The sequence below is a fragment of the Ascaphus truei genome, chromosome 14, assembly GCF_040206685.1.
Source record: "Ascaphus truei isolate aAscTru1 chromosome 14, aAscTru1.hap1, whole genome shotgun sequence".
In the NCBI taxonomy this organism is placed as follows: domain Eukaryota; kingdom Metazoa; phylum Chordata; class Amphibia; order Anura; family Ascaphidae; genus Ascaphus; species Ascaphus truei.
The window spans coordinates 55,375,938-55,401,916 of NC_134496.1; the positions used below are offsets into that span (position 1 = coordinate 55,375,938).

The 25,979-nt window shown below is 44.1% G+C and overlaps 1 protein-coding gene across 5 annotated transcripts in view; it reads right to left on the reverse strand.

The window, feature by feature from the left end:
- Nucleotides 1-2,334: 2,334 nt before the first annotated feature.
- FGF12 (fibroblast growth factor 12) overlaps nt 2,335-25,979 on the reverse strand; it is a 229,177-nt gene continuing 205,532 nt past the window's right edge. For all 5 annotated transcript variants that reach the window (XM_075571049.1, XM_075571048.1, XM_075571047.1 and 2 more), the window contains 2 exons: nt 12,940-13,138; nt 2,335-2,771 (listed from right to left, as the gene is read on the reverse strand). In XM_075571049.1, coding sequence (XP_075427164.1) covers nt 2,653-2,771; nt 12,940-13,138 — 318 coding nt within the window. In that variant the 3' untranslated portion in view covers nt 2,335-2,652. The remainder of the gene's footprint in view (nt 2,772-12,939; nt 13,139-25,979) is intronic.

The window sequence follows — 25,979 nt, forward strand, 5'->3', positions numbered from 1 at the left end:
TGGCGAGCGTGCGGCAGTGTGGCGAGCGTGCGGCAGTGTGGCGATCTTGCAGCAGTCTGGCGAGCGTGCGGCGATCTTGCGGCAGTGTGGCGATCTTGCGGCAGTGTGGCGATCTTGCGGCAGTGTGGCGAGCGTGCGGCAGTGTGGCGAGCGTGCGGCAGTGTGGCGAGCGTGCGGCAGTCTGGCGATCTTGCGGCAGTGTGGCGAGCGTGCGGCAGTGTGGCGATCTTGCGGCAGTCTGGCGAACTTGCGGCAGTGTGGCGAGCGTGCGGCAGTGTGGCGATCTTGCGGCAGTGTGGCGATCTTGCGGCAGTGTGGCGAGCGTGCGGCAGTGTGGCGATCTTGCGGCAGTCTGGCGAACTTGCGGCAGTGTGGCGAGCGTGCGGCAGTGTGGCGATCTTGCGGCAGTGTGGCGATCTTGCGGCAGTGTGGCGATCTTGCGGCAGTGTGGCGACCTTGCGGCAGTCTGGCGAGCGTGCGGCTGTCAGTTTTGAGTTGAAACTCCAAGAAGAAACATTCAACTATAAAATGGTTTAATGAAGAAGCAATGCAAACGTTATTTGACACACTGTATACTGTATCTGTGACTGTTTGGAATATACTTTTCCTTTGCAACAGACAATGCATTGTTCTTTAAATATACGTGCCTGACGATACCTAGAGCTTGTATAAAATAGGATATCTTATCTATATATTTACTTTATATCAACAGATTGAGTACGTAGCAGAAGTGCAAAGACTGGAATAAATGGACTGATTTTGAAGATTAACTGCAATAAATGTGTCCCAGTGCAAACACTGCCCGGGCTATACGTGTCTTTATACTGTATGTTGACATGTAGTTTGTACGATGGAGGTGTCTGCAACAGCTGAAATAAGGGAATTTAAAGCACAAGAAATTCTTCTGCTGTAAACTAACCAAATGCTGAGTGGGGCGAGACATTCTCTAATGCCAGTGGGGAAAGCTAACCAGCATTTGCCTCAAGAAATATATTAACCTTTAATCTATTCAACTAATGTGAGATCTCAGTAAAATGAATAAAACTGTAAGGAGTCTGCGCCTTTTCCTCTGTACAAAACCAAAACTCCCCTATAAAAATAGTCTATGTAAAACGTTGCAAAGTGGGATAATGGAAATAAGTTCTCCCCTCCCACTGCATATAATCACAAGGGGGTACTTCCCAAAAGCCTGTGCAGGGCGCTGACACCAAAGCTGCAGTATGGCTCCACTTCGTTGTATGGGTCACCTCTAGTCCCCATTGTCACCAATCTTTCACTTTCCCGGTAGACGATAAGGGGGTTATGCACAAAGCAGTGATAAGTGTTTTTAAGTGAGATAAAGGCCTTTATGGTGCAATATTGCGTGCAGCGCGATTCACAAAGCAACGATAACACTACAGTATCGCGCTTAAAAGGCTTTCTATCATCAAAACACAGTCATTGCTAAAACAATTGCGCCATAAATTGCGCCATAAAGCATTTATCTCACTTAAAAACACTTATCACTGCTTTGTGCATAGCCCCTAAGACTTTCTAAAAGCATATCCTCCTACTTCTATAGAGTGAACCAAAAACTGGATGTAAACACAGTTATAATCTCTCGCACCAACATTCAATACCAAAGTGTTTTTTAAATAAATTCTTATCAGAGCACTAAAATACGTTTTAATTTCCATTTGTATCTATTTAAGAAGTTAATCTGCAAATGAAAGACTGTAAGACGCTCACTAAGCGACTTGTTTTAACAAATATATATTTGCGATTTACCAGCCTAGCCAGGTGTGTCAGTGGGAAATTCCCCGGGCGTGTCCCATCTTCAGGAAATGTGGAGTAAAATTATATTAATAGCGACTCCTCCAGATGGAAACCATTGTGAAATTCCTCAAAAACAATGTGTAACTCAATCCTAATCACTGCTAATTTGTAATTACTGCGTCATTTATTTTTCCTCAGGGAGATTGATACCAGCCCGTAATCAAATCCAGCATTGTCTATTATGTTATCTATTTGTGCTTTTTGAGTTTGAGTTTTTTTACATTACAAAAGGTATTTTTCATATCTTAAAATATGAATGAAAAGTAAAACATGGCATACAATGTGTTACATAGCTTTCACTTATCTACAACTCCTATGTATCTTGCTAAAAAGGACTATATACTGTGTATATATATATATATATATATATATATATATATATATATATATATATATATATATATATATATATATATATATATATATATATTAGAAAGCAAAAGTGCTTCATAAATAGACTCGGAATAGAAGAAAATATAACCCATTCATGTCCCTAATTATTGATAAATAGTTTCTAGCAACTTTGTCAGCATTTATTTCTCCAGCACATTTTTCATTTAAATGTAACATCTTTATTGTTTTTTTTTTATGCAGAGATGGGAACTTATCACTCAGCAAACTTTGCATAAAATGTGAATGGAGTCCAGATTCAGAGGATTTTCTTTCTGGTTGGTTTAAAACATTGCACAGGCAATTTTATTTCCGTTTCCTTGTCCTATCCAAAGAAGAAGAGATTTGAGTTCAAAAATGTAGTCAACAGGACCGGTCTTGTTAGTTTATATTTATAATTTCTGACATTGCAGTGGATTCACGGTCAGGACAGGGGCCAGATCTTTGCTATGTTGATACTTGATTCACAACTTTTCCACCGTTCATGGTTGGTGTCCCGGAACTTTTTCTTGAACGCCCTTGCTTCTCCCCAATTTCATGCATTGATGGTTCTCTGTACATGCACACTGCAAAACAAAGGAAGGCAATTAGTTCTTGCAAAGAGAGGGGTCAACCATCATTGGTCCCATTAGCATTTATCTGCTTGCCTTTCACCTAATGAATCCAAAGACCTGGAGACATATCATTTGGTCTTTCTACTGGGAGCGTTGAAAAAATGAGAAGATAATCAAAACAGCTGCACTATCAAACATCGAAACAGCTGCCGAGAAGACCTAAAAGGAAACAACTTCACAAAATTAAGGGAGGTCAAAAATTACGCAATTAGGCCCTTTTGTCCTTGCACTTACTGCAGAATCCTAATCATAGTAAGAAAACGGGAAGATCAACTGTAATAGGCGTAATCTACATGTCTGCAACTGAAAGATACTGTAAGTGCAACACTACCAGCTTTCGGGATACAGTAGGTGACTGATTAGGTAGCACCCGCTCCCCTTGTGTCCAGTATAGAAAGTATGGCTTTACTGTGTGTGATATAATATCTATAAACACTCAGTACTTGTTATATAATACAACGTTCATTTCTGGAGAAATTATGAAGTACTGCTTTAAAAGTACTAAATAATGGCGTATTCATCTCCAAAATGTATATAAACCAATGCCAGCTATTCTGTCGGGCAGGCTTGTTTACACATCCATATATCACTAGAAAGTGAATAAATAAGGAACGCAGGCTCACTGCACTGGAAAGATAGGGCAGACATGAAAAAGTGAAATGGTTTATCCAAGGGAATTGATTGCACACAGAATGAATAATCAGGGATTTCCCAGCTATCTGCCTCCCCTCTAGGAAGGAAATAAAAGCACTGTACTGTTGTATCAAGAAATTCAATGTACTAATTTTCTCTCTTACATGCTGTTTGATACGAAGAAGCTTTTAAATTTAATTACAGTGAATTAACTGATTTGCTGACAGAGATCTTTCGCTTATTGCTATCTGAGAGCAGGTGAGTGAAAAGTGTTGGACTTGAACACACTGCGGGTTTCATCTACACATTTTTGACAGATTTTGCATGGTCACTATCTCCCCTTAAATTCTGTAGGCTGCATTGAAGATTAGACTGTCAATCATGTGATGTCACACCTTTGGTACCTGCATAAACCTCAAGAATCTGTCTGTAAAGCTCTTTGCTGTGGTGGAATTGAAAGAAGATATTTCAATAGACCTGGTCATAACTGCCCCTGTTAGTGGTATTATACAGTGACTGTGGCTGCCTGACAGGATGATGAGCTGGCCTGTATAATGGATGCATTTACATTCTGAAAGGCTAACGCACAAGGCAGAATAACGCTAAGGGTCCAGAGACCCCACTTCTCCACAAAACAGAGACACACAATGTTAAAGAACAGGTGAATGTTCAATGAAAAAGTCACTCTCCCACTTTGAAAATAAACAGTTTCTATTGTAGTTACGAGGATTCGGATTATCACCATACTGAACACTTTGTTTGTCTCTGTTTAACTGGACAATCGAGTCATTTCATCAACAGCACGGACAAAAACCCTTACCCCCCCCCCCCCTACTGTAATACAGCCTCTGCTTATCAGTAACACAAACTGAAAGCCAACAGGAACTTTTGCTGAAGTTGGAGGTTCTACTCTCTGATTATTATCAACCTTTTACACATACTGTACAATGGCTGGCACACCAATAACTGGACAGTGATACTGTGAAGACTCTGTACCCTAACAGCTGGAGCTGTGTTGACTGCAAATGTATTATGATGATCAGAATGACAATACACTGTAGCATGCTTTTTCATGATGGGGTATATCATAAGCAGTGGATCAAGTATTCTTTTTCTGAAGTCTTTTAACGCCAAGTCAGTCGCGGGACCTTGGTGTGGGCCCTGGTTGCCAGAACTGCATTGGAAAGCAGCTGCGTTTATTTCTATCCAACTGAAACCTAACAATGGGTTCTGGTGTTCGGTAGGACAGAATCGCTTCCTTTGTTTCCCCAAGATAAGCATTGCAAACCTTGCACACTACAGGACCGTATATTAGTCTGCGTGATCTACTTTCTGTGAGTGGATTTTCCTGAAGTTAGTATTTCATCAGTGTAATGGGACCAGATCATTATTTTTAGGAGGAGACGCCTCCTAGGGCCTGAATTACAGCAACATGTCTCCTGTGTCTGCAGCCCATTAGGAAATGTATCTTCCCTGCATTATATAGCTGATAACTCCCAGCCGTGAAGAGTCCATGTCCATTCATCGTGAGTTATAATACTCCGATCTGTTTGTACAGCGTATGATCAATACCAATAACACACCAGCACCGGGCAGTTTCCCTTAGAAACACTTTGACAAGATGAAGTGAAAACCCATAGCACATTATTAAAGCTTTAATGTTTGTGGCTATCTGGGAGTTCAGGTTTCATTCTGTAGGAACGGGCTGATCCCAGAGATACAGCTCCAGCAACGAATTGCTTTTTTAGGATTAAATAGCTCCAAGGATACATAACCACTGAAGCATTAATAACACTACAAACCCAATAATGCTATTATAAAACAGAACAGAAGCCCAAACGGGAGTCTCTCATTTTCCTGTCCTTACAAAGCAGTGCATTGGCTTGATTAGTTAATAGTTTGTTGTTATCCTCCCATAATTGCATTGAGTGAAGAAGCTCTTAAAACAGAAATATCAATTACTTGGTGGGGAAAAAAAATCTGTATAGTTTTTACATTTATTTCTCTCAAAAAAATAGATGTTTAAACAACTATTTGTAAGGCTTATTAAAAGTACAGTATACAGTAAGTGATGTGTCCAATGTAATGAACATACAGTAAGTCACCCAGTTTAACATTAAACAAAAGCTTGAACCTGTGCACAATTATCTTTTTTTTCATCCTCAGCTCAAATGTTATTTAACTACTAAATTGAACACCAGGAAACCTTTCTTACTCTCTGTTGGTTGTCAGTACATGGAGCTGGTTAAAAACAAAAAAAAACAAAGAAACCCTGAAAAGTACTAGCAATTACCTCCAGCATGCTAAACCATACATAAGAATATGTGCAGAACAGGCTTGTCAATACATGAAATCAGTGATATTAACTACTTCATGTGAACACCTTTCTAGTGGTGGGTTTACTACTAACAATGGATCACCAGGTTCACTTAATAAAGTTATGTCTTCTAATGTCATGTACCACTTTGGTAATATTACAGTATGACATTTTGGTGTTTGGATATCCAATGTTCCCTTTTGTTATGACCCGATGAAGGAACATGGATATCAAAACCAGTTGAGTTTAGACACCAGAGCCTGTGTGTTGAATGAAAATCTTTTCTCGAATGTCTGTTGATTTAAGAAAAAGGCTGAAATCTATGGAGGCTGAAGTCCTTGCTGATGAATACATTACGAAGCTGAAATGCGCCTACACTGGGAAAGATGCCAAAGAACTAATGTAGTACTCCCACAGGCTGGCGAGGGGACAGTCTGTGATGGGAGATACTGACCTACCTGACAAGCACTGAGAAGATGACTCTTCAGGGAGATACAGTGACAGTTCTGGAAGAAACGGCTTTCCAGGTTCAATCTGTAACTACTATACAAATAATACTATGTATTCACTGAACTAAAACTGGATTCAACACATTAATACTTTTTACCCTTATCTAGATTTTATATGCAAATACACATGGTGGCATCTGTTGTTGATCTGTGTAAAACAAATGGTGAAGCAGTAAAATAAAAACTGATACACTGTATTTCTAAAGATGCTCAGTACTAGGGAACGTGATTTTGTAAATGATTTGATAGTGTTTCCCAATTGTCTTTTACATGGGAACCAGTAAATTCTACATCCATAATAGAATAGTATACCACCCGAGCCACAGAAACACCTCTCAAACACGCTACAAATGTGACATCCTCCACAAACGGAAGGAGGGAGAGAGTATACAGTGTGTGCAGGCTGTGGGAGCACATGCATAGAGAGAGTATACAGTGTGTGCAGGCTGTGGGAGCACATGAATAGGGAGAGTATACAGTGTGTGCAGGCTGTGGGAGCACATGCATAGGGAGAGTATAAAGTGTGTGCAGGCTGTGGGAGCACATGCATAGGGAGAGTATAAAGTGTGTGCAGGCTGTGGGAGCACATGCATAGGGAGAGTATACAGTGTGTGCAGGCTGTGGGAGCCCATGCATAGGGAGAGTATACAGTGTGTGCAGGCTGTGGGAGACCATGCATAGGGAGAGTATACAGTGTGTGCAGGCTGTGGGAGCCCATGCATAGGGAGAGTATACAGTGTGTGCAGGCTGTGGGAGCCCATGAATAGGGAGAGTATACAGTGTGTGCAGGCTGTGGGAGCCCATGCATAGGGAGAGTATACAGTGTGTGCAGGCTGTGGGAGCCCATGCATAGGGAGAGTATACAGTGTGTGCAGGCTGTGGGAGCACATGCATAGGGAGAGTATACAGTGTGTGCAGGCTGTGGGAGCACATGCATAGGGAGAGTATACAGTGTGTGCAGGCTGTGGGAGCACATGCATAGGGAGAGTATACAGTGTGTGCAGGCTGTGGGAGCCCATGCATAGGGAGAGTATACAGTGTGTGCAGGCTGTGGGAGCCCATGCATAGGGAGAGTATACAGTGTGTGCAGGCTGTGGGAGCCCATGCATAGGGAGAGTATACAGTGTGTGCAGGCTGTGGGAGCCCATGCATAGGGAGAGTATACAGTGTGTGCAGGCTGTGGGAGCCCATGCATAGGGAGAGTATACAGTGTGTGCAGGCTGTGGGAGCACATGCATAGGGAGAGTATACAGTGTGTGCAGGCTGTGGGAGCACATGCATAGGGAGAGTATACAGTGTGTGCAGGCTGTGGGAGCACATGCATAGGGAGAGTATACAGTGTGTGCAGGCTGTGGGAGCACATGCATAGGGAGAGTATACAGTGTGTGCAGGCTGTGGGAGCACATGCATAGGGAGAGTATACAGTGTGTGCAGGCTGTGGGAGCACATGCATAGGGAGAGTATACAGTGTGTGCAGGCTGTGGGAGCACATGCATAGGGAGAGTATACAGTGTGTGCAGGCTGTGGGAGCACATGCATAGGGAGAGTATACAGTGTGTGCAGGCTGTGGGAGCACATGCATAGGGAGAGTATACAGTGTGTGCAGGCTGTGGGAGCACATGAATAGGGAGAGTATACAGTGTGTGCAGGCTGTGGGAGCACATGCATAGGGAGAGTATACAGTGTGTGCAGGCTGTGGGAGCCCATGCATAGGGAGAGTATACAGTGTGTGCAGGCTGTGGGAGCCCATGCATAGGGAGAGTATACAGTGTGTGCAGGCTGTGGGAGCCCATGCATAGGGAGAGTATACAGTGTGTGCAGGCTGTGGGAGCCCATGCATAGGGAGAGTATACAGTGCGTGCAGGCTGTGGGAGCCCATGCATAGGGAGAGTATACAGTGCGTGCAGGCTGTGGGAGCCCATGCATAGGGAGAGTATACAGTGCGTGCAGGCTGTGGGAGCCCATGCATAGGGAGAGTATACAGTGCGTGCAGGCTGTGGGAGCCCATGCATAGGGAGAGTATACAGTGCGTGCAGGCTGTGGGAGCCCATGAATAGGGAGAGTATACAGTGCGTGCAGGCTGTGGGAGCACATGCATAGGGAGAGTATACAGTGCGTGCAGGCTGTGGGAGCACATGCACAGGGAGAGTATACAGTGCGTGCAGGCTGTGGGAGCACATGCACAGGGAGAGTATACAGTGCGTGCAGGCTGTGGGAGCACATGCACAGGGAGAGTATACAGTGCGTGCAGGCTGTGGGAGCACATGCATAGGGAGAGTATACAGTGTGTGCAGGCTGTGGGAGCACATGCATAGGGAGAGTATAAAGTGTGTGCAGGCTGTGGGAGCACATGCACAGGGAGAGTATACAGTGTGTGCAGGCTGTGGGAGCACATGCATAGGGAGAGTATACAGTGTGTGCAGGCTGTGGGAGCCCATGCATAGGGAGAGTATACAGTGTGTGCAGGCTGTGGGAGACCATGCATAGGGAGAGTATACAGTGTGTGCAGGCTGTGGGAGCCCATGAATAGGGAGAGTATACAGTGTGTGCAGGCTGTGGGAGCCCATGCATAGGGAGAGTATACAGTGTGTGCAGGCTGTGGGAGCCCATGCATAGGGAGAGTATACAGTGTGTGCAGGCTGTGGGAGCACATGCATAGGGAGAGTATACAGTGTGTGCAGGCTGTGGGAGCACATGCATAGGGAGAGTATACAGTGTGTGCAGGCTGTGGGAGCACATGCATAGGGAGAGTATACAGTGTGTGCAGGCTGTGGGAGCCCATGCATAGGGAGAGTATACAGTGTGTGCAGGCTGTGGGAGCCCATGCATAGGGAGAGTATACAGTGTGTGCAGGCTGTGGGAGCCCATGCATAGGGAGAGTATACAGTGTGTGCAGGCTGTGGGAGCCCATGCATAGGGAGAGTATACAGTGTGTGCAGGCTGTGGGAGCCCATGCATAGGGAGAGTATACAGTGTGTGCAGGCTGTGGGAGCACATGCACAGGGAGAGTATACAGTGTGTGCAGGCTGTGGGAGCACATGCATAGGGAGAGTATACAGTGCGTGCAGGCTGTGGGAGCCCATGCATAGGGAGAGTATACAGTGCGTGCAGGCTGTGGGAGCCCATGCATAGGGAGAGTATACAGTGTGTGCAGGCTGTGGGAGCCCATGCATAGGGAGAGTATACAGTGTGTGCAGGCTGTGGGAGCCCATGCATAGGGAGAGTATACAGTGTGTGCAGGCTGTGGGAGCACATGCATAGGGAGAGTATACAGTGTGTGCAGGCTGTGGGAGCACATGCACAGGGAGAGTATACAGTGCGTGCAGGCTGTGGGAGCACATGCACAGGGAGAGTATACAGTGCGTGCAGGCTGTGGGAGCACATGCACAGGGAGAGTATACAGTGCGTGCAGGCTGTGGGAGCACATGCACAGGGAGAGTATACAGTGCGTGCAGGCTGTGGGAGCACATGCACAGGGAGAGTATACAGTGCGTGCAGGCTGTGGGAGCACATGCACAGGGAGAGTATACAGTGCGTGCAGGCTGTGGGAGCACATGCACAGGGAGAGTATACAGTGCGTGCAGGCTGTGGGAGCACATGCACAGGGAGAGTATACAGTGCGTGCAGGCTGTGGGAGCACATGCATAGGGAGAGTATACAGTGCGTGCAGGCTGTGGGAGCACATGCATAGGGAGAGTATACAGTGTGTGCAGGCTGTGGGAGCCCATGCATAGGGAGAGTATACAGTGTGTGCAGGCTGTGGGAGCCCATGCATAGGGAGAGTATACAGTGTGTGCAGGCTGTGGGAGCCCATGCATAGGGAGAGTATACAGTGTGTGCAGGCTGTGGGAGCCCATGCATAGGGAGAGTATACAGTGTGTGCAGGCTGTGGGAGCCCATGCATAGGGAGAGTATACAGTGTGTGCAGGCTGTGGGAGCACATGCATAGGGAGAGTATACAGTGTGTGCAGGCTGTGGGAGCACATGCACAGGGAGAGTATACAGTGCGTGCAGGCTGTGGGAGCACATGCACAGGGAGAGTATACAGTGTGTGCAGGCTGTGGGAGCACATGCACAGGGAGAGTATACAGTGCGTGCAGGCTGTGGGAGCACATGCATAGGGAGAGTATACAGTGCGTGCAGGCTGTGGGAGCACATGCACAGGGAGAGTATACAGTGCGTGCAGGCTGTGGGAGCACATGCATAGGGAGAGTATACAGTGCGTGCAGGCTGTGGGAGCACATGCATAGGGAGAGTATACAGTGTGTGCAGGCTGTGGGAGCACATGCATAGGGAGAGTATACAGTGTGTGCAGGCTGTGGGAGCCCATGCATAGGGAGAGTATACAGTGTGTGCAGGCTGTGGGAGCCCATGCATAGGGAGAGTATACAGTGTGTGCAGGCTGTGGGAGCCCATGCATAGGGAGAGTATACAGTGTGTGCAGGCTGTGGGAGCCCATGCATAGGGAGAGTATACAGTGTGTGCAGGCTGTGGGAGCCCATGCATAGGGAGAGTATACAGTGTGTGCAGGCTGTGGGAGCCCATGCATAGGGAGAGTATACAGTGTGTGCAGGCTGTGGGAGCCCATGCATAGGGAGAGTATACAGTGTGTGCAGGCTGTGGGAGCCCATGCATAGGGAGAGTATACAGTGCGTGCAGGCTGTGGGAGCCCATGAATAGGGAGAGTATACAGTGCGTGCAGGCTGTGGGAGCACATGCATAGGGAGAGTATACAGTGCGTGCAGGCTGTGGGAGCACATGCACAGGGAGAGTATACAGTGCGTGCAGGCTGTGGGAGCACATGCACAGGGAGAGTATACAGTGCGTGCAGGCTGTGGGAGCACATGCACAGGGAGAGTATACAGTGCGTGCAGGCTGTGGGAGCACATGCATAGGGAGAGTATACAGTGTGTGCAGGCTGTGGGAGCACATGCACAGGGAGAGTATACAGTGTGTGCAGGCTGTGGGAGCACATGAATAGGGAGAGTATACAGTGTGTGCAGGCTGTGGGAGCACATGCACAGGGAGAGTATACAGTGCGTGCAGGCTGTGGGAGCACATGCACAGGGAGAGTATACAGTGCGTGCAGGCTGTGGGAGCACATGCACAGGGAGAGTATACAGTGTGTGCAGGCTGTGGGAGCACATGCACAGGGAGAGTATACAGTGCGTGCAGGCTGTGGGAGCACATGCATAGGGAGAGTATACAGTGCGTGCAGGCTGTGGGAGCACATGAATAGGGAGAGTATACAGTGCGTACAGGCTGTGGGAGCACATGCACAGGGAGAGTATACAGTGCGTACAGGCTGTGGGAGCACATGCATAGGGAGAGTGTACAGTGCGTGCAGGCTGTGGGAGCACATGCATAGGGAGAGTATACAGTGTGTACAGGCTGTGGGAGCACATGCATAGGGAGAGCATACAGTGTGTACAGGCTGTGGGAGCACATGCATAGGGAGAGTATACTGTGTGTGCAGGCTGTGGGAGCACATGCACAGGGAGAGTGTACAGTGCGTGCAGGCTGTGGGAGCACATGCATAGGGAGAGTATACAGTGCGTGCAGGCTGTGGGAGCACATGAATAGAGAGAGTATACAGTGCGTGCAGGCTGTGGGAGCACATGCACAGGGAGAGTATACAGTGCGTGCAGGCTGTGGGAGCACATGAATAGGGAGAGTATACAGTGCGTGCAGGCTGTGGGAGCACATGCACAGGGAGAGTATACAGTGCGTACAGGCTGTGGGAGCACATGCACAGGGAGAGTATACAGTGTGTGCAGGCTGTGGGAGCACATGCACAGGGAGAGTATACAGTGTGTGCAGGCTGTGGGAGCACATGCGTAGGGAGAGTATACAGTGTGTGCAGGCTGTGGGAGCACATGCACAGGGAGAGTATACAGTGTGTGCAGGCTGTGGGAGCACATGCACAGGGAGAGTATATAGTGTGTGCAGGCTGTGGGAGCACATGCACAGGGAGAGTATACAGTGTGTGCAGGCTGTGGGAGCACATGCACAGGGAGAGTATACAGTGCGTGCAGGCTGTGGGAGCACATGCACAAGGAGAGTATACAGTGCGTGCAGGCTGTGGGAGCACATGCACAGGGAGAGTGTACAGTGCGTGCAGGCTGTGGGAGCACATGCATAGGGAGAGTATACAGTGTGTGCAGGCTGTGGGAGCACATGCACAGGGAGAGTATACAGTGCGTGCAGGCTGTGGGAGCACATGCATAGGGAGGGTATACAGTGTGTGCAGGCTGTGGGAGCACATGCACAGGGAGAGTATACAGTGCGTACAGGCTGTGGGAGCACATGAATAGGGAGAGTATACAGTGTGTGCAGGCTGTGGGAGCACATGCATAGGGAGAGTATACAGTGTGTGCAGGCTGTGGGAGCCCATGCATAGGGAGACGTCCTCTTTTCTTTATACTGTAGAATACAGGCGTCTTACTACAACAACCAACACTCCATGCGGCTAAGGCTGCGTCCATGGTACCTCAGCTGAGCGAACAGACTACCTTAAGGCAGCGTTCACGTACATGCGGCGTGCGGGCGAGTGCGCGAGGAGGCAGGACGGGGCACGTGATGCGCAAGAAATCAGTTAAAACTATACACACCTATAGATAGTAACCTTTTCAGGTGTGATAATAAAGAAGAGAAGTCTTACCTTCTATAGGTTTTGGTACAAAATGTGATGATGCTTTAGTCTTTTTCACTCGATTCCCCTTCATGATTTGACCTTCTTTACTGAGTCCCAGAAACCATTGGCGCCCGGATTCCTGCTGCCGGTACAGCGTTGAAGAATATATTACGTAGTAATTCTCAAACACAGACTCCTTAAATTTGCTCTCTGGGGTGAAAATATCCTGAAGTAGAAAAAGAAAAAAACAAACATTAAGCATTTTTAAATGTAACTTGCTAAGAAGATTTGGGCAAACAATTTTATTTGCTTGTTATAATGTTGTCCACTGGGATTAAAAAAGGACTGTATCAAAATGTGGGGTCACGTCGGCTCCATGCATCAGTGTTAAACAAATAGCTTCATCTATCATGAAGACTCATACAATTTCAACAATTACACTTAATACATGTAATGCACAACGGGGTCACTTGGAAGTCAATAGCCCGATTTTTAAGAATTAAGGTTGAGATTCATATGGGACACTAAAGTTTATCTAATGCATCACTGTTTCATAATGAATCTAGAACATTCTTGTGACAGTAAGGTTATCATGCTGTATGTATCCTATAGTACTGGCTGTTGTATCAAGTGTTGTCAATTTGACAATAAATCTGATGTGTAAAAAAAACTCTAGGAGAAGACTGAAAAACAGCAGCGATAAACCAATGGGGTGGATGTAAATGTACCCAGCATGCATTTAATGGACAATAATAATAGTTAGCATTTCCATCATGCATAAAAGAAATGTTCGGTAACCTGTTTTCCTGAGTGCTTACACATAAATAAATAAATACTGTAGCATTTCTATTTTTTTTCGTATTAGAATTACTAAATAAAATACAGCAAATAAAAATACCACTTGTGTGCACATTGACATGTCTCAGACAGTTCTGTAACCGTGTCTTCCCCATTATCTCTTAGCTTCCACTGCAGCCAAGGAATTTGGCTAATGACATGCAAATGAGCACACGGTGTTACTTTTGACTTCTTGTCCATTTTAACATGGATTTGAAATAAAATACAAACTTCTTTAGCACACAAACTGGTATTAACATGTCCTCCTTTATTTGACCCTGTCCTAATCTGCTACAAACATACTTGAAACATGGGTCCAATAAACACCTCTCACTACAAGGTCACGCATCTTCACCCTAAGAGAGGCTCATGTGCAGTTCTTAAAAAGAAATGCATTGCAGACAGCACACGGGGGTTAAAGAGAGGCGTGTACCTGAAAACAATGGCAAGGCTCAAAGTCTACCTGTCTCCATAGAAAGGTCGGCAAGACAACTAGCCAACACCCTACAAGGAGAACCGGCGGCACGTGTATCTGAAGCAAAATTAGGGAGATTTTCCATATTTCCACTGCACCGGTTTGCAGAAGATTGTGAGGGTTTTGCATCACGTGCAGTGAATGTGCCAATGCTTTTTGTGTAGTTTTAGTTTGTAAAACAGTTTATGGTAAAGATTTTTAAGGGTGGACAATTTCATTAGGGTTAAAAAAAAAATACAAAAATTGTGTTTTATGTTTTGAATGTTATTTTGGTTTTCAAAAAAATATACAGGACTTGTTTTGGTTTTGCCAAAACTCGTTCTCTTTTGGATTTTTAAGAAATGATGGAGCAAAATTAAAATAAGCAGGCAAAAGAATAAAATACATCGTGCGGCAATGAAAAAGGCGTAAAATAAGTATAAAATCCTAAAGAATTAGGAAACTAACTAGCGCCAGATTCGCAGGCCAGTAAGGGTCTCTCTTCCACCGGCAGGCCCCTCCATGGGCACCCATTGGCAGGCCAGTAAGGGCCTCTCTTCCACCGGCAGGCCCCTCCATGGGCACCCATTGGCAGGCCAGTAAGGGCCTCTTCCACCACAGGCCCCTCTATGGGCACCCATTGGCAGGCCTGAAAGGGCCTCTCTTCCACCAGCAGGCACCTCCACGGGCACCCATTGGCAGGCCAGTAACGGCCTCTCTTCCACCGGCAGGCCCCTCCATGAGCACCACCTGTCAGGCATCTCTGCGGGCCTCTAGCAGGCCCCCTTCACCCACCAAGGTTGCAGGTAGGCACACTCTGCTGCGGCCTTCACTGCCCCCCAGGCTCATACCTCCCTCTTCCTGCCCTAGGACCATACTTGTCTTCTCCCCAGGCCCATAACTACCCCCCCCCCCATGACCCATATCTCCTTATTTCCCCCTCCCACACCTTCACCCCCAAGGCGGCACACCAGGCCCATGGTCTGATTCTCTTAGGCATATCGTATTATTCTGTAATTATTCTGTATTTCTTGTTTAGTTAATATACAAATGAATATACTTTCCCAAACTAGTGTGTGCTACAAAACACACCGTCATTCCTAGGCAATGTTCCCTCTTACTGGCCATGACGGTGGGTTAGACAGGTGTAAATGTCTAAAAAAATATAAAAAATGTTATGTTATAAAAAAAATATATATAAAAAATGTTAAGTCCTGACAAAAGGTTAGGTGTGATTATCGTATCTTCCTAAATTAAAAGAAGCTTTTAGGAAGGGATTACAAGGATATAGAACTTGTTCATTTACAAGAGGGAAAATGTTCAAAGGAAACATGGTACCAGTAACAGTAACGAGGGCCACACGCAAGGAATTCTTGCGCAGGGCGCGTAGTGTTTCTGCGCAGGGCGCGTAGTGTTCCTGCGCAGGGCGCGTAGTGTTCCTGCGCAGGGCGCGTAGTGTTCCTGCGCAGGGCGCGTAGTGTTCCTGCGCAGGGCGCGTAGTGTTCCTGCGCAGGGCGCGTAGTGTTCCTGCGCAGGGCGCGTAGTGTTCCTGCGCAGGGCGCGTAGTGTTCCTGCGCAGGGCGCGTAGTGTTCCTGCCCGCCCGTGATTTATAAAGGCTTGCATTGAAAATGACACTTTCACCTTCATAACAAGGAAAGGAAAAAAAGAATGACACGCGAGAGGTACAATAAAGCAGCGTTACCTCCTGACAGCTGAAACAGAATAATAAGACGGTGCAATCTCGTCTTTATGACCCACTTACTAATATTTACTGCACAGGTTTTAGGAAGGCTGCCCTTACAGCCAGGGATAATCCAAAGTGAGTGTCTACAAAATGAAGTGCCAGGTAATTGTTCAGCGTACCTAGCAGCATATACTGACTCCAATGCTGTGTACTCCTTCAGTTAATACTCTGCCCATTATCAACTTAAAATGTAAGGAACAATTCTCTAGGTTTTTTTTATTAGTTTCCTAATGGTTCGAAACATGAAAAGCCAAACAAATAACTGAATCCCACAGACACATCGTATAATTCCCCCCTCCTAACTGCTTCTATTGATCCCTATAACCACTGTCCATGTTACTGTATGTCTTACACTGGGAATTATTCATTAAACTTTGATAGTGTCGATCGGGGTACTGTCACATACAAATTCCCATTGAAGTCTATTTGATGCGATTGTGCCCATCATAGTTTAAGGAATAGCCTCAATTGGCTCTTTACTGTTAATTTAGGTAACTGGTCCTGGAGCATTGTACATAGATATCATTATTTCCCCATATACTAGTATCATAAAATGACATTCTCAAAAATCATCAGCTAAAGGGACATGGGAAGGAAGTGAAAATAATTACCTCCACCTGGAGACATGGTTGTGCCCTTCCAAAGCAACCACACTGGAAAGGATGTTGAATTTGAATATTATTATTTTATTATTATTATTATATATATTATTATATAGTCCCTTAAAACAAAATCATGTAAAACAATGCATTAGAAAGAGAATGTTAAACAAATAAAGCACCGTATTGGGAGTAACCGCACCCACAACGCCTGCGCATGAAGCATGCCAGATCCCTATAATGGGGACTGGGATTAACTGCTGGCACGGAACAATATGAAGGACACGTTCCAGGTGCTGTAGAAAGTATAAAGATGTGAGACAAGCCACGCGGGCCTCTCTGAGGAGCGGTGGGGAGTCCCAGGGAAGGTTCATGTAAGTGGGATTGTATCAGAATAAACTCGTCCTGTTTGTGAATAAAGTTCCTGGCGCCCTTTTCTTACCTCCCTCGCGTGCTTACACCACCAGCCCGCCAAACACCGGCGCCCTGGGAGAAAGGTACGAGAGTCTGCACCTGTTTACATCACTACCTCACACATTTGTGACACTCCTTAGTAACGGCCGGGCAACGAGGGGTTACATATTACCACTGGAGCATTAAACAATGGAGGGAATCCAATATTGGTTGCTAATATTTCTCATGAATTTTTATAGATTTGTAATAACCCCAGTTAGTCCAATTTAGAAATGAGTAGAAACAACACATCTCAGGGACATTTCATGCCTCGGAAAAAAACTAAAGCAAATTAGAGAAGAGCCTGACCTGTGCACAGACTTTGCTAGAGCAAAAAGCACCGCAAGTTCTGATGGTTACAATATTTTGTATTTAATTTCAGTTTCAGCACTGAGAAGAAAAACCGCTCCGTATTCATGGATTGTAGTGGGGTACAGCCAGGGCCGTTTTAAGACCTGCGCAGGCCCTGTTATTTCTAGAGGCCTGTGTATCTGATATGTTTACTCATTTTTATGCTAATTTCATCGTTTGCTTGTTTCTTTCGGAACTAGCGATATTTGGCATCGATACTTTTGTTTCGATATTTAAAGGTATCGATACTTCGAAGGCATTTTAAATTAAAATTCGCGGATTTCTCTTATTTTGTGATATTTTTTGTTTAGGTATTTTTCAAGTGAAATATTGTAGGCCCTAAAAGGTTAGTAGGCCCCAGGCTCTGTGCCTAGTCGGCCTAATGTATAAAGCAGCCCTGAAACTAAGAGGTCGTATTAAAAGTGAATTTTAACATATACAAGCTAATGCCTGTTTTCCTGGGTACTGAACTCGTTAAAATTGGAATGTTATGGATTTCACCTTTTAAAGTAATCATCTTCATTGGCACTTCGTATGCTGCTAAGAATGAAGGTATATTTCTCTACCTATATCCATTTACTTTAGATCACCGAGCCCTTCAGAGATAAACGTACAGTAATTCCATTAAACTTTTTCATGCTTGAAATATAAGGGATAACACCTTCGGAACGCAGACTGGCAATTTGCAAGTTAATTACCCTAAAGCCAATTATATGTCTGAGTCCAGTGGCAAGTCGATGCTTCCTACATTTGTATAAACTTTTTCTCCTTCATAATGAAATGTTTCAAAGATACAAAAGCACATTGTGTATTTTAGAAACACAATTCATGGGTTTACCATCAGCAGAAACCTTTCCCAGCAAATGAAAGAGCGCAAACTCCTTATCTGCGACAATAAGACATTCTTATTCGTCTCTGGGACAAGTACCGTACCAGCAAAGCGCAGGGGTGCGGGTGACAGCCCACAAAGGGGTGACAGCTCTTGGGCTTAGAGAGAGAAACGTCAGCTGGACCAGATGTTGGAGGGTAATCTGGCTCTATAACAGGGAGCACATATTATATATGCACACACAGACAGTAATTAAAGGCTGCAGTTTCAACGACTTTAACATTTATTTCTTTGTGAAACAGCTCTTTCCAGCTTCACAATACAATTAGAGAAATATTCATGTAAAATAATTATTTGCTGAGATTCTTAAAGCTGCTCGTTTTGGAGTGTTTTAATCTTGCCTTCGCACCCCACACTCTTGTTCCAGATATATTTATAGTTTTTTTGTGTGCCAGTTTTGACACCCCCCAAAAATGCAAATATTACCATGGGGTCATAGAATAGCCATGCCCCCGACGACCATATTTTTGGGACCAATTAGATCAATTCTGGGGGAATAGTCCCTGATTCCAGTAAGATTAAAAAAAACAAAACCCAGCATTGACGCTTTAACCGCAGTACGGCCACTATTATTGCCGGCATACAAATAGCACATCATTTAGGCCAAAGCATTACAACTATCCCTCCTAGATTTGAAACTAGGATGGAGGGGGGAGAAACAGAGAATAAACTAGACAAAAGAGATAGGAATGGGGAAATAGCAAGGGGTCATGGAGGTAGAATGGGGGCAAGTGTGAATTTGGCAAGCAGCGAGACGCCCATATTAAATACAGATAATACTAGAAGACTTCTAAAGACTAAACCCAATTGGAGTAGAAAGGCTGGAGCAGATAAGATAATAATGCAGACTGGAATTAACCTTAAATGTATGGGGAACTTGAATTAATAGCTGCAAGGGAGCAGTATGATATCATAGGCATTACTGAAACATGGTGGGATGAAACTCATGACTGGGCAGTTTCTTTAGAGGGTTATTCCCTTTTTTGGAAGGATCGAGCAAATAGAAGGGGAGGTGGAGTATGTTTATATGTTAAACCGGATCTAAAACCTATTATAAGGGAAGATGTCTATGAAGGGAATGATGAAAATGTAGAGACTTTGTGGATGAAATTAGCAGGGAGGTAAAAGTACAAAGAAAATGTTTGTGGGAATATGCTATAAACCACCAAATATCTGTGAGATTGAGGAAGCTAAAATACTTTTGCCAATGGAGAAGGCATCAAAATGAGGTCATGTTTGCATAATGGGGGATTTTAATTATCCAGACATAGGGGCTTATTCTGTAAGGCGTGATAAGTGCAGGTGACGTGTTATCGCATGAGAGCCCCAGTGACTTTAATGGGGCTTTTCTTGAAATAGCGCGTCATCTGCGCTGATCACACCGTACAGAATAAGCCCCATAGATTGGAGGTAATGAGATTAGCATTACAATGAAAGGAAACCATTTTTTGGGGGTGCTAAAAGGCAATTCCATGATCCAAATGATTGAGGAACCAACCAGGAGAGGGGCAGTACTGGATTTGGTAACATCAAACAATGTAGAAGAAATAACAATAAGTCTGGGAATATTTGGGTAACAGTGATCATAACATGGTCTCATCTGAAATAAATGACCAAAAAACAGATTACGGTTTATGGGTTCAACAAACACTTCATTTTAGAAAGGCAGATTTTAATAAACTGAGGAATAATCTACAAGGATTACGTTTTGGAGGGGACAATGTAGAACATAAATGGGCAGTGTATACAACATTGTTAGAAAAGCACACTCATCTTGGGTAATAAGTATAAAAGAAATAAGTCTAAACCAATGTGGCTAAATAAACAGGTAGGGGTGGAAATGGAAAAGAAGAGGAAGGCGTTTAGATTCTTAAAGTTAGAAGGGACAGAGGAATCGTATCAGAAATATAAGGAATGTAACAATAGTTGCAAAAGGGCAGTTAAAAATGAAAAAAATATTACAACAGAAATTAAGATCAACCCTAAAAAGTTATTTAAGTAGCACCTTAACAGAAACATTAGAAAACAAAATACTGGAGATAAGGAAAAAGCAGGGGTATTAAACAAATTCTTTGCCTCTGTGTTTACCAGGGAAGAATCAAGTTCAATAGTAGTGCCGCAGGAGGAAGCCACAACCTCCATATTAATGAACAATTGGTTAACTGAGGAAGAAGTTCATAAGCGGCTTGATAAAATGAAAGTAAATAAGGCACCTGGCCCCGATGGCATACATCCAAGAGTTCAGTTAAGTTCAGTTATCACCAGGGTTGCCACCTTCTATTGAAGGCTAACACAGAGACTTTTTGCAATAAACATTTTTACATTTATTTATCATATTTATATATTTATTTCTCTTACCGGCGGCATCTCTCCCTGAAAGGTCTAGTCAGCATGGCTCAGCGACGTCAAATAGCGCACGTTGCCATGACAGCGTGATGTCATGGCGTCACGTGGTGGCAAGTTGCCATGGCAATGGGATGCCTAAGGCGCCAAGGCATCACGTGATGCCTCATTGTCATGGAACGCTGCCTAACTCAGTGACGTCATAAAGTGTCCCATTTTCATGCCAATGGGCATCACACAGCATCCCGTTGTCATGGCAATATGGCACCATTTGATGTCACGCAGCCATGTTGACGGGATTTGCAGGGGGAGATGCAGCCGCCGCCACCCAGAGATTGTTCGGGTAAACCCGTAGCCCGGAGATACGCGACTGAAACCCATAGTCTCAAGGTCAAACCCGGAGTGGTGGCGCCCCTGGTAATAGACAAACCATTACATTTAATACTGACGGACTCCATTTCCACAGGCTCAGCCCCACCAGATTTGCGTGAAGCAGGCGTGGTGCCTGTATTTAAAGCAGCAGTCCAAGCTGACTATTTTTTTGTTTAATTTTTTCCCCTAAGTTGCCGATCGATCCGTTCTCCTGTGATAGATCGGTGAAGATTTGGCTCGAGGGTTCACTAAATGTCTGTCAGTGCAGCAGAAGAGGACCAAAGATGCAAAGTTCTGTGGGGAAGATCATGTGACTGGGTAGTCACTAGATACAATTGGGGCACTGCTAGAGAGAGGGCAGGGCTCAAAAATGGGTTGTGCCAGAGCCTGTTTCAGAAGAGGAAGGGGATGTGACTTTGTAAATGGTTGCTATATAAATAAAAAAGGCTTATTACAATATAATACATACAAATTTCCAATTTTGGGCACCACTCCATAAAAAAATGCATATACTGTACTATGTGCTGGTCTAGCATATACTGTACTATGTGCTGGTCTAGCATATACTGTACTATGTGCTGGTCTAATATATACTGTACTATGTGCTGGTCTAGCATATACTGTACTATGTGCTGGTCTAGCATATACTGTACTATGTGCTGGTCTAATATATACTGTACTATGTGCTGGTCTAGCATATACTGTACTTTGTGCTGGTCTAGCATATACTGTACTATGTGCTGGTCTAATATATACTGTACTATGTGCTGGTCTAGCATATACTGTACTTTGTGCTGGTCTAGCATATACTGTACTATGTGCTGGTCTAACATATACTGTACTATGTGCTGGTCTAGCATATACTGTATTATGTGCTGGTCTAACATATACTGTACTATGTGCTGGTCTAGCATATACTGTACTATGTGCTGGTCTAACATATACTGTACTATGTGCTGGTCTAACAAATACTGTACTATGTGCTGGTCTAACATATACTGTACTATGTGCTGGTCTAACATATACTGTACTATGTGCTGGTCTAACATATACTGTACTATGTGCTGGTCTAGCATATACTGTACTATGTGCTGGTCTAACAAATACTGTACTATGTGCTGGTCTAACATATACTGTACTATGTGCTGGTCTAACATATACTGTACTATGTGCTGGTCTAGCATATACTGTACTATGTGCTGGTCTAACATATACTGTACTATGTGCTGGTCTAACATATACTGTACTATGTGCTGGTCTAGCATATACTGTACTATGTGCTGGTCTAACATATATTGTACTATGTGCTGGTCTAACAAATACTGTACAATGTGCTGGTCTAACATATACTGTACTATGTGCTGGTCTAACATATACTGTACTATGTGCTGGTCTAACATATACTGTACTATGTGCTGGTCTAACATATACTGTACTATGTGCTGGTCTAACATATACTGTACTATGTGCTGGTCTAACATATACTGTACTATGTGCTGGTCTAGCATATACTGTACTATGTGCTGGTCTAACATATATTGTACTATGTGCTGGTCTAACATATACTGTACTATGTGCTGGTCTAACATATACTGTACTATGTGTTGGTCTAACATATACTGTACTATGTGCTGGTCTAACATATACTGTACTATGTGCTGGTCTAACATATACTGTATTATGTGCTGGTCTAACATATACTGTACTATGTGCTGGTCTAACATATACTGTACTATGTGCTGGTCTAACATATACTGTACTATGTGCTGGTCTAACATATACTGTCCTATGTGCTGGTCTAGCATATACTGTACTATGTGCTGGTCTAGCATATACTGTACTATGTGCTGGTCTAGCATATACTGTACTATGTGCTGGTCTAACATATACTGTATTATGTGCTGGTCTAACATATACTGTACTATGTGCTGGTCTAACATATACTGTACTATGTGCTGGTCTAACATATACTGTACTATGTGCTCGTCTAACATATACTGTACTATGTGCTGGTCTAACATATACTGTACTATGTGCTGGTCTAACATATACTGTACTATGTGCTGGTCTAACATATACTGTACTATGTGCTGGTCTAACATATACTGTACTATGTGCTGGTCTAACATATACTGTACTATGTGCTGGTCTAACATATACTGTACTATGTGCTGGTCTAACATATACTGTACTATGTGCTGGTCTAACATATACTGTACTATGTGCTGGTCTAACATATACTGTACTATGTGCTGGTCTAACATATACTGTACTATGTGCTGGTCTAACATATACTGTACTATGTGCTGGTCTAACATACTGTACTATGTGCTGGTTTAACATATACTGTACTATGTGCTGGTCTAACATATACTGTACTATGTGCTGGTCTAGCATATACTGTACTATGTGCTGGTCTAACATATACTGTACTATGTGCTGGTCTAACATATACTGTACTATGTGCTGGTCTAAACATATACTGTACTATGTGCTGGTCTAACATATACTGTACTATGTGCTGGTCTAACATATACTGTACAATGTGCTGGTCTAACATATACTGTACTATGTGCTGGTCTAACATATACTGTACTATGTGCTGGTCTAACATATACTGTACTATGTGCTGGTCTAGCATGCTGTACTATGTGCTGGTCTAACATATACTGTACTATGTGCTGGTCTAACATATACTGTACTATGTGCTGGTCTAACATATACTGTACTATGTGCTGGTCTAACATATACTGTATTATGTGCTGGTCTAACATATACTGTACTATGTGCTGGTCTAACATATACTGTACTATGTGCTGGTCTAACATATACTGTATTATGTGCTAGTCTAACATATACTGTACTATGTGCTGGTCTAACATATACTGTACTATGTGCTGGTCTAACATATACTGTACTATGTGCTGGTCTAACATATACTGTACTATGTGCTGGTCTAGCATACTGTACTATGTGCTGGTCTAACATATACTGTACTATGTGCTGGTCTAACATATACTGTATTATGTGCTAGTCTAACATATACTGTACTATGTGCTGGTCTAACATATACTGTACTATGTGCTGGTCTAACATATACTGTACTATGTGCTGGTCTAACATATACTGTACTATCTGCTGGTACAGCATCCGATGCAGAGACTGGAACGCCATGTACTGTACGATATATAAAAAAATAACCCATTTAAGTTATAAGAAGAAAGCAAAGCATTAGGAACACCTACATGCAGACTTCTGGTACTTAGACATGTTATATAGGGGCTTGCATCCCTGTAAGTAAACGACTCACTAATTAAACACTGTAGCTTTCCCCTGTGACAAGAATGGATCAATTATAAAGTGCCAGATGGAAGCTTTACACAATGCAAGGAGTTTTTTCTTAGCTGTAATCACCTGAGATCCTTATTCACCAGCGACCCAATTAAAATACCTTGGCACAAATGAAGGACAAACATTTTAATGATAAACATATTTTCAAGGATATGATGACATACTGTACAGTAACAAATCCCCAAATAAAGTATTCTCCAGATATAGAGGGGGGAGGGGGGGAAGTGTTTATAATTAACCTAAAACTGGTAACACAAGCAGCAAACAGATTCAACATGCTGCCCCACTGACAATATATCTTATCTTATATTATATGCTAAAGCAGTAAAATTCTGGGCAATATTGAAATCCCTGCTCTCTGATTGGTTAGAATTCCAGGCATTATTCATTCAGTAATGCCCGGACTTTTTGGCAACTTGTCACTCCACCTTTCCGAGATACAGGGGGAGCGCTGAGAATTTGAAATAAAAAAATTGCTAAATGTAAAACTGCTAACAGTAAATACCTCTCCAGGTGCTCCTCTGCTCCTCTGCTCCTCTCCTCACACACAGCATGGCAGCCATACTGTATGCTGTCTCTCTCTCACGGCAGCCATGCTGTCTCTCTCTCTCTCAGCTGCTACTGCTGTCAGAAGCTGGCGGGTCCCAAATAGTAACTTTGTTACTTGCAACAAAGTAATTTTTAAGGGTAAAAGGGGACGATAGACAGCACTCTGATAGTGTTAAATATATGCAATTGAAGGGTGCACGGAACAAAAGGGGACCCTTATTCCCCTGTATAGTACTAACAAATCTACGTAAGTACCAGCACTCACTGTCTAATAGCTAAATGATGAAAACAGTTGTAATGCAGAATAACATTTAATAATAAAATGAACCAGAAATAAATCAAATGTGTTTGCAGAAACCAGTATCACAAATGGGCATGTCACAAAGTGAGGGGGGGAGGGGGAAGGAAAAGGGGAAAAAACATGAAACACAAGGAATATACACAAAAAACGGAGAACGGAAAGTATGCTAGGGGGGCGACGTTTCGAGGGACTACCTCTTCATCTGGCCCATTCCCCCTGGTCCAAAAGGACCGAGAGGTACTTCCCTAAGCCTCCCTTCCCCTATACCTGGTCAAATCAGACACCCCTGAAAATAGATAGTAAACATATAGTGTAAGCTAAATACAGCTAAACAGCTAATAGCAGGGCAGCAAGAATCCACTAATGGTACAGTTAAAGCTGAACACAGCTTGCAAGAAAGCAGCTTGCAAATGAGCACCAAGAGTCCACACAGTCAGTGAAAGGTTAATGAGAAAAATAAATGAAGTGGTCAAACCCTCAGTGGCTCTGCTCCTTCAGCTGCTCGTGTGGAGTAATTTTTCTTCCGCAACTTGAATAGCTTGTGCTGAGGTAAGTTTTATTTGGCTTTTATTTAGTTTGTAGTTAAATTCACTGTCCCCCCACTTCTCTTCCCCATCTCCTCTACACCCACCTCTCCCCCTCCCCTCTTCTCCCCCTCCACTCCCATCCCCCCATTTCTCCCCCCCCCCACCTCTCCTCCCACTCACCTTTCTCCCCCTCCCTTACATCTCTCTCCTCCCTCCCTCCCTCGCCTCTCTCCCCCTTCACCTCTCTTCCTCCCCCCTTCACTTCTCTCTCCTCCACACCCCACCTCTCTCCTCTC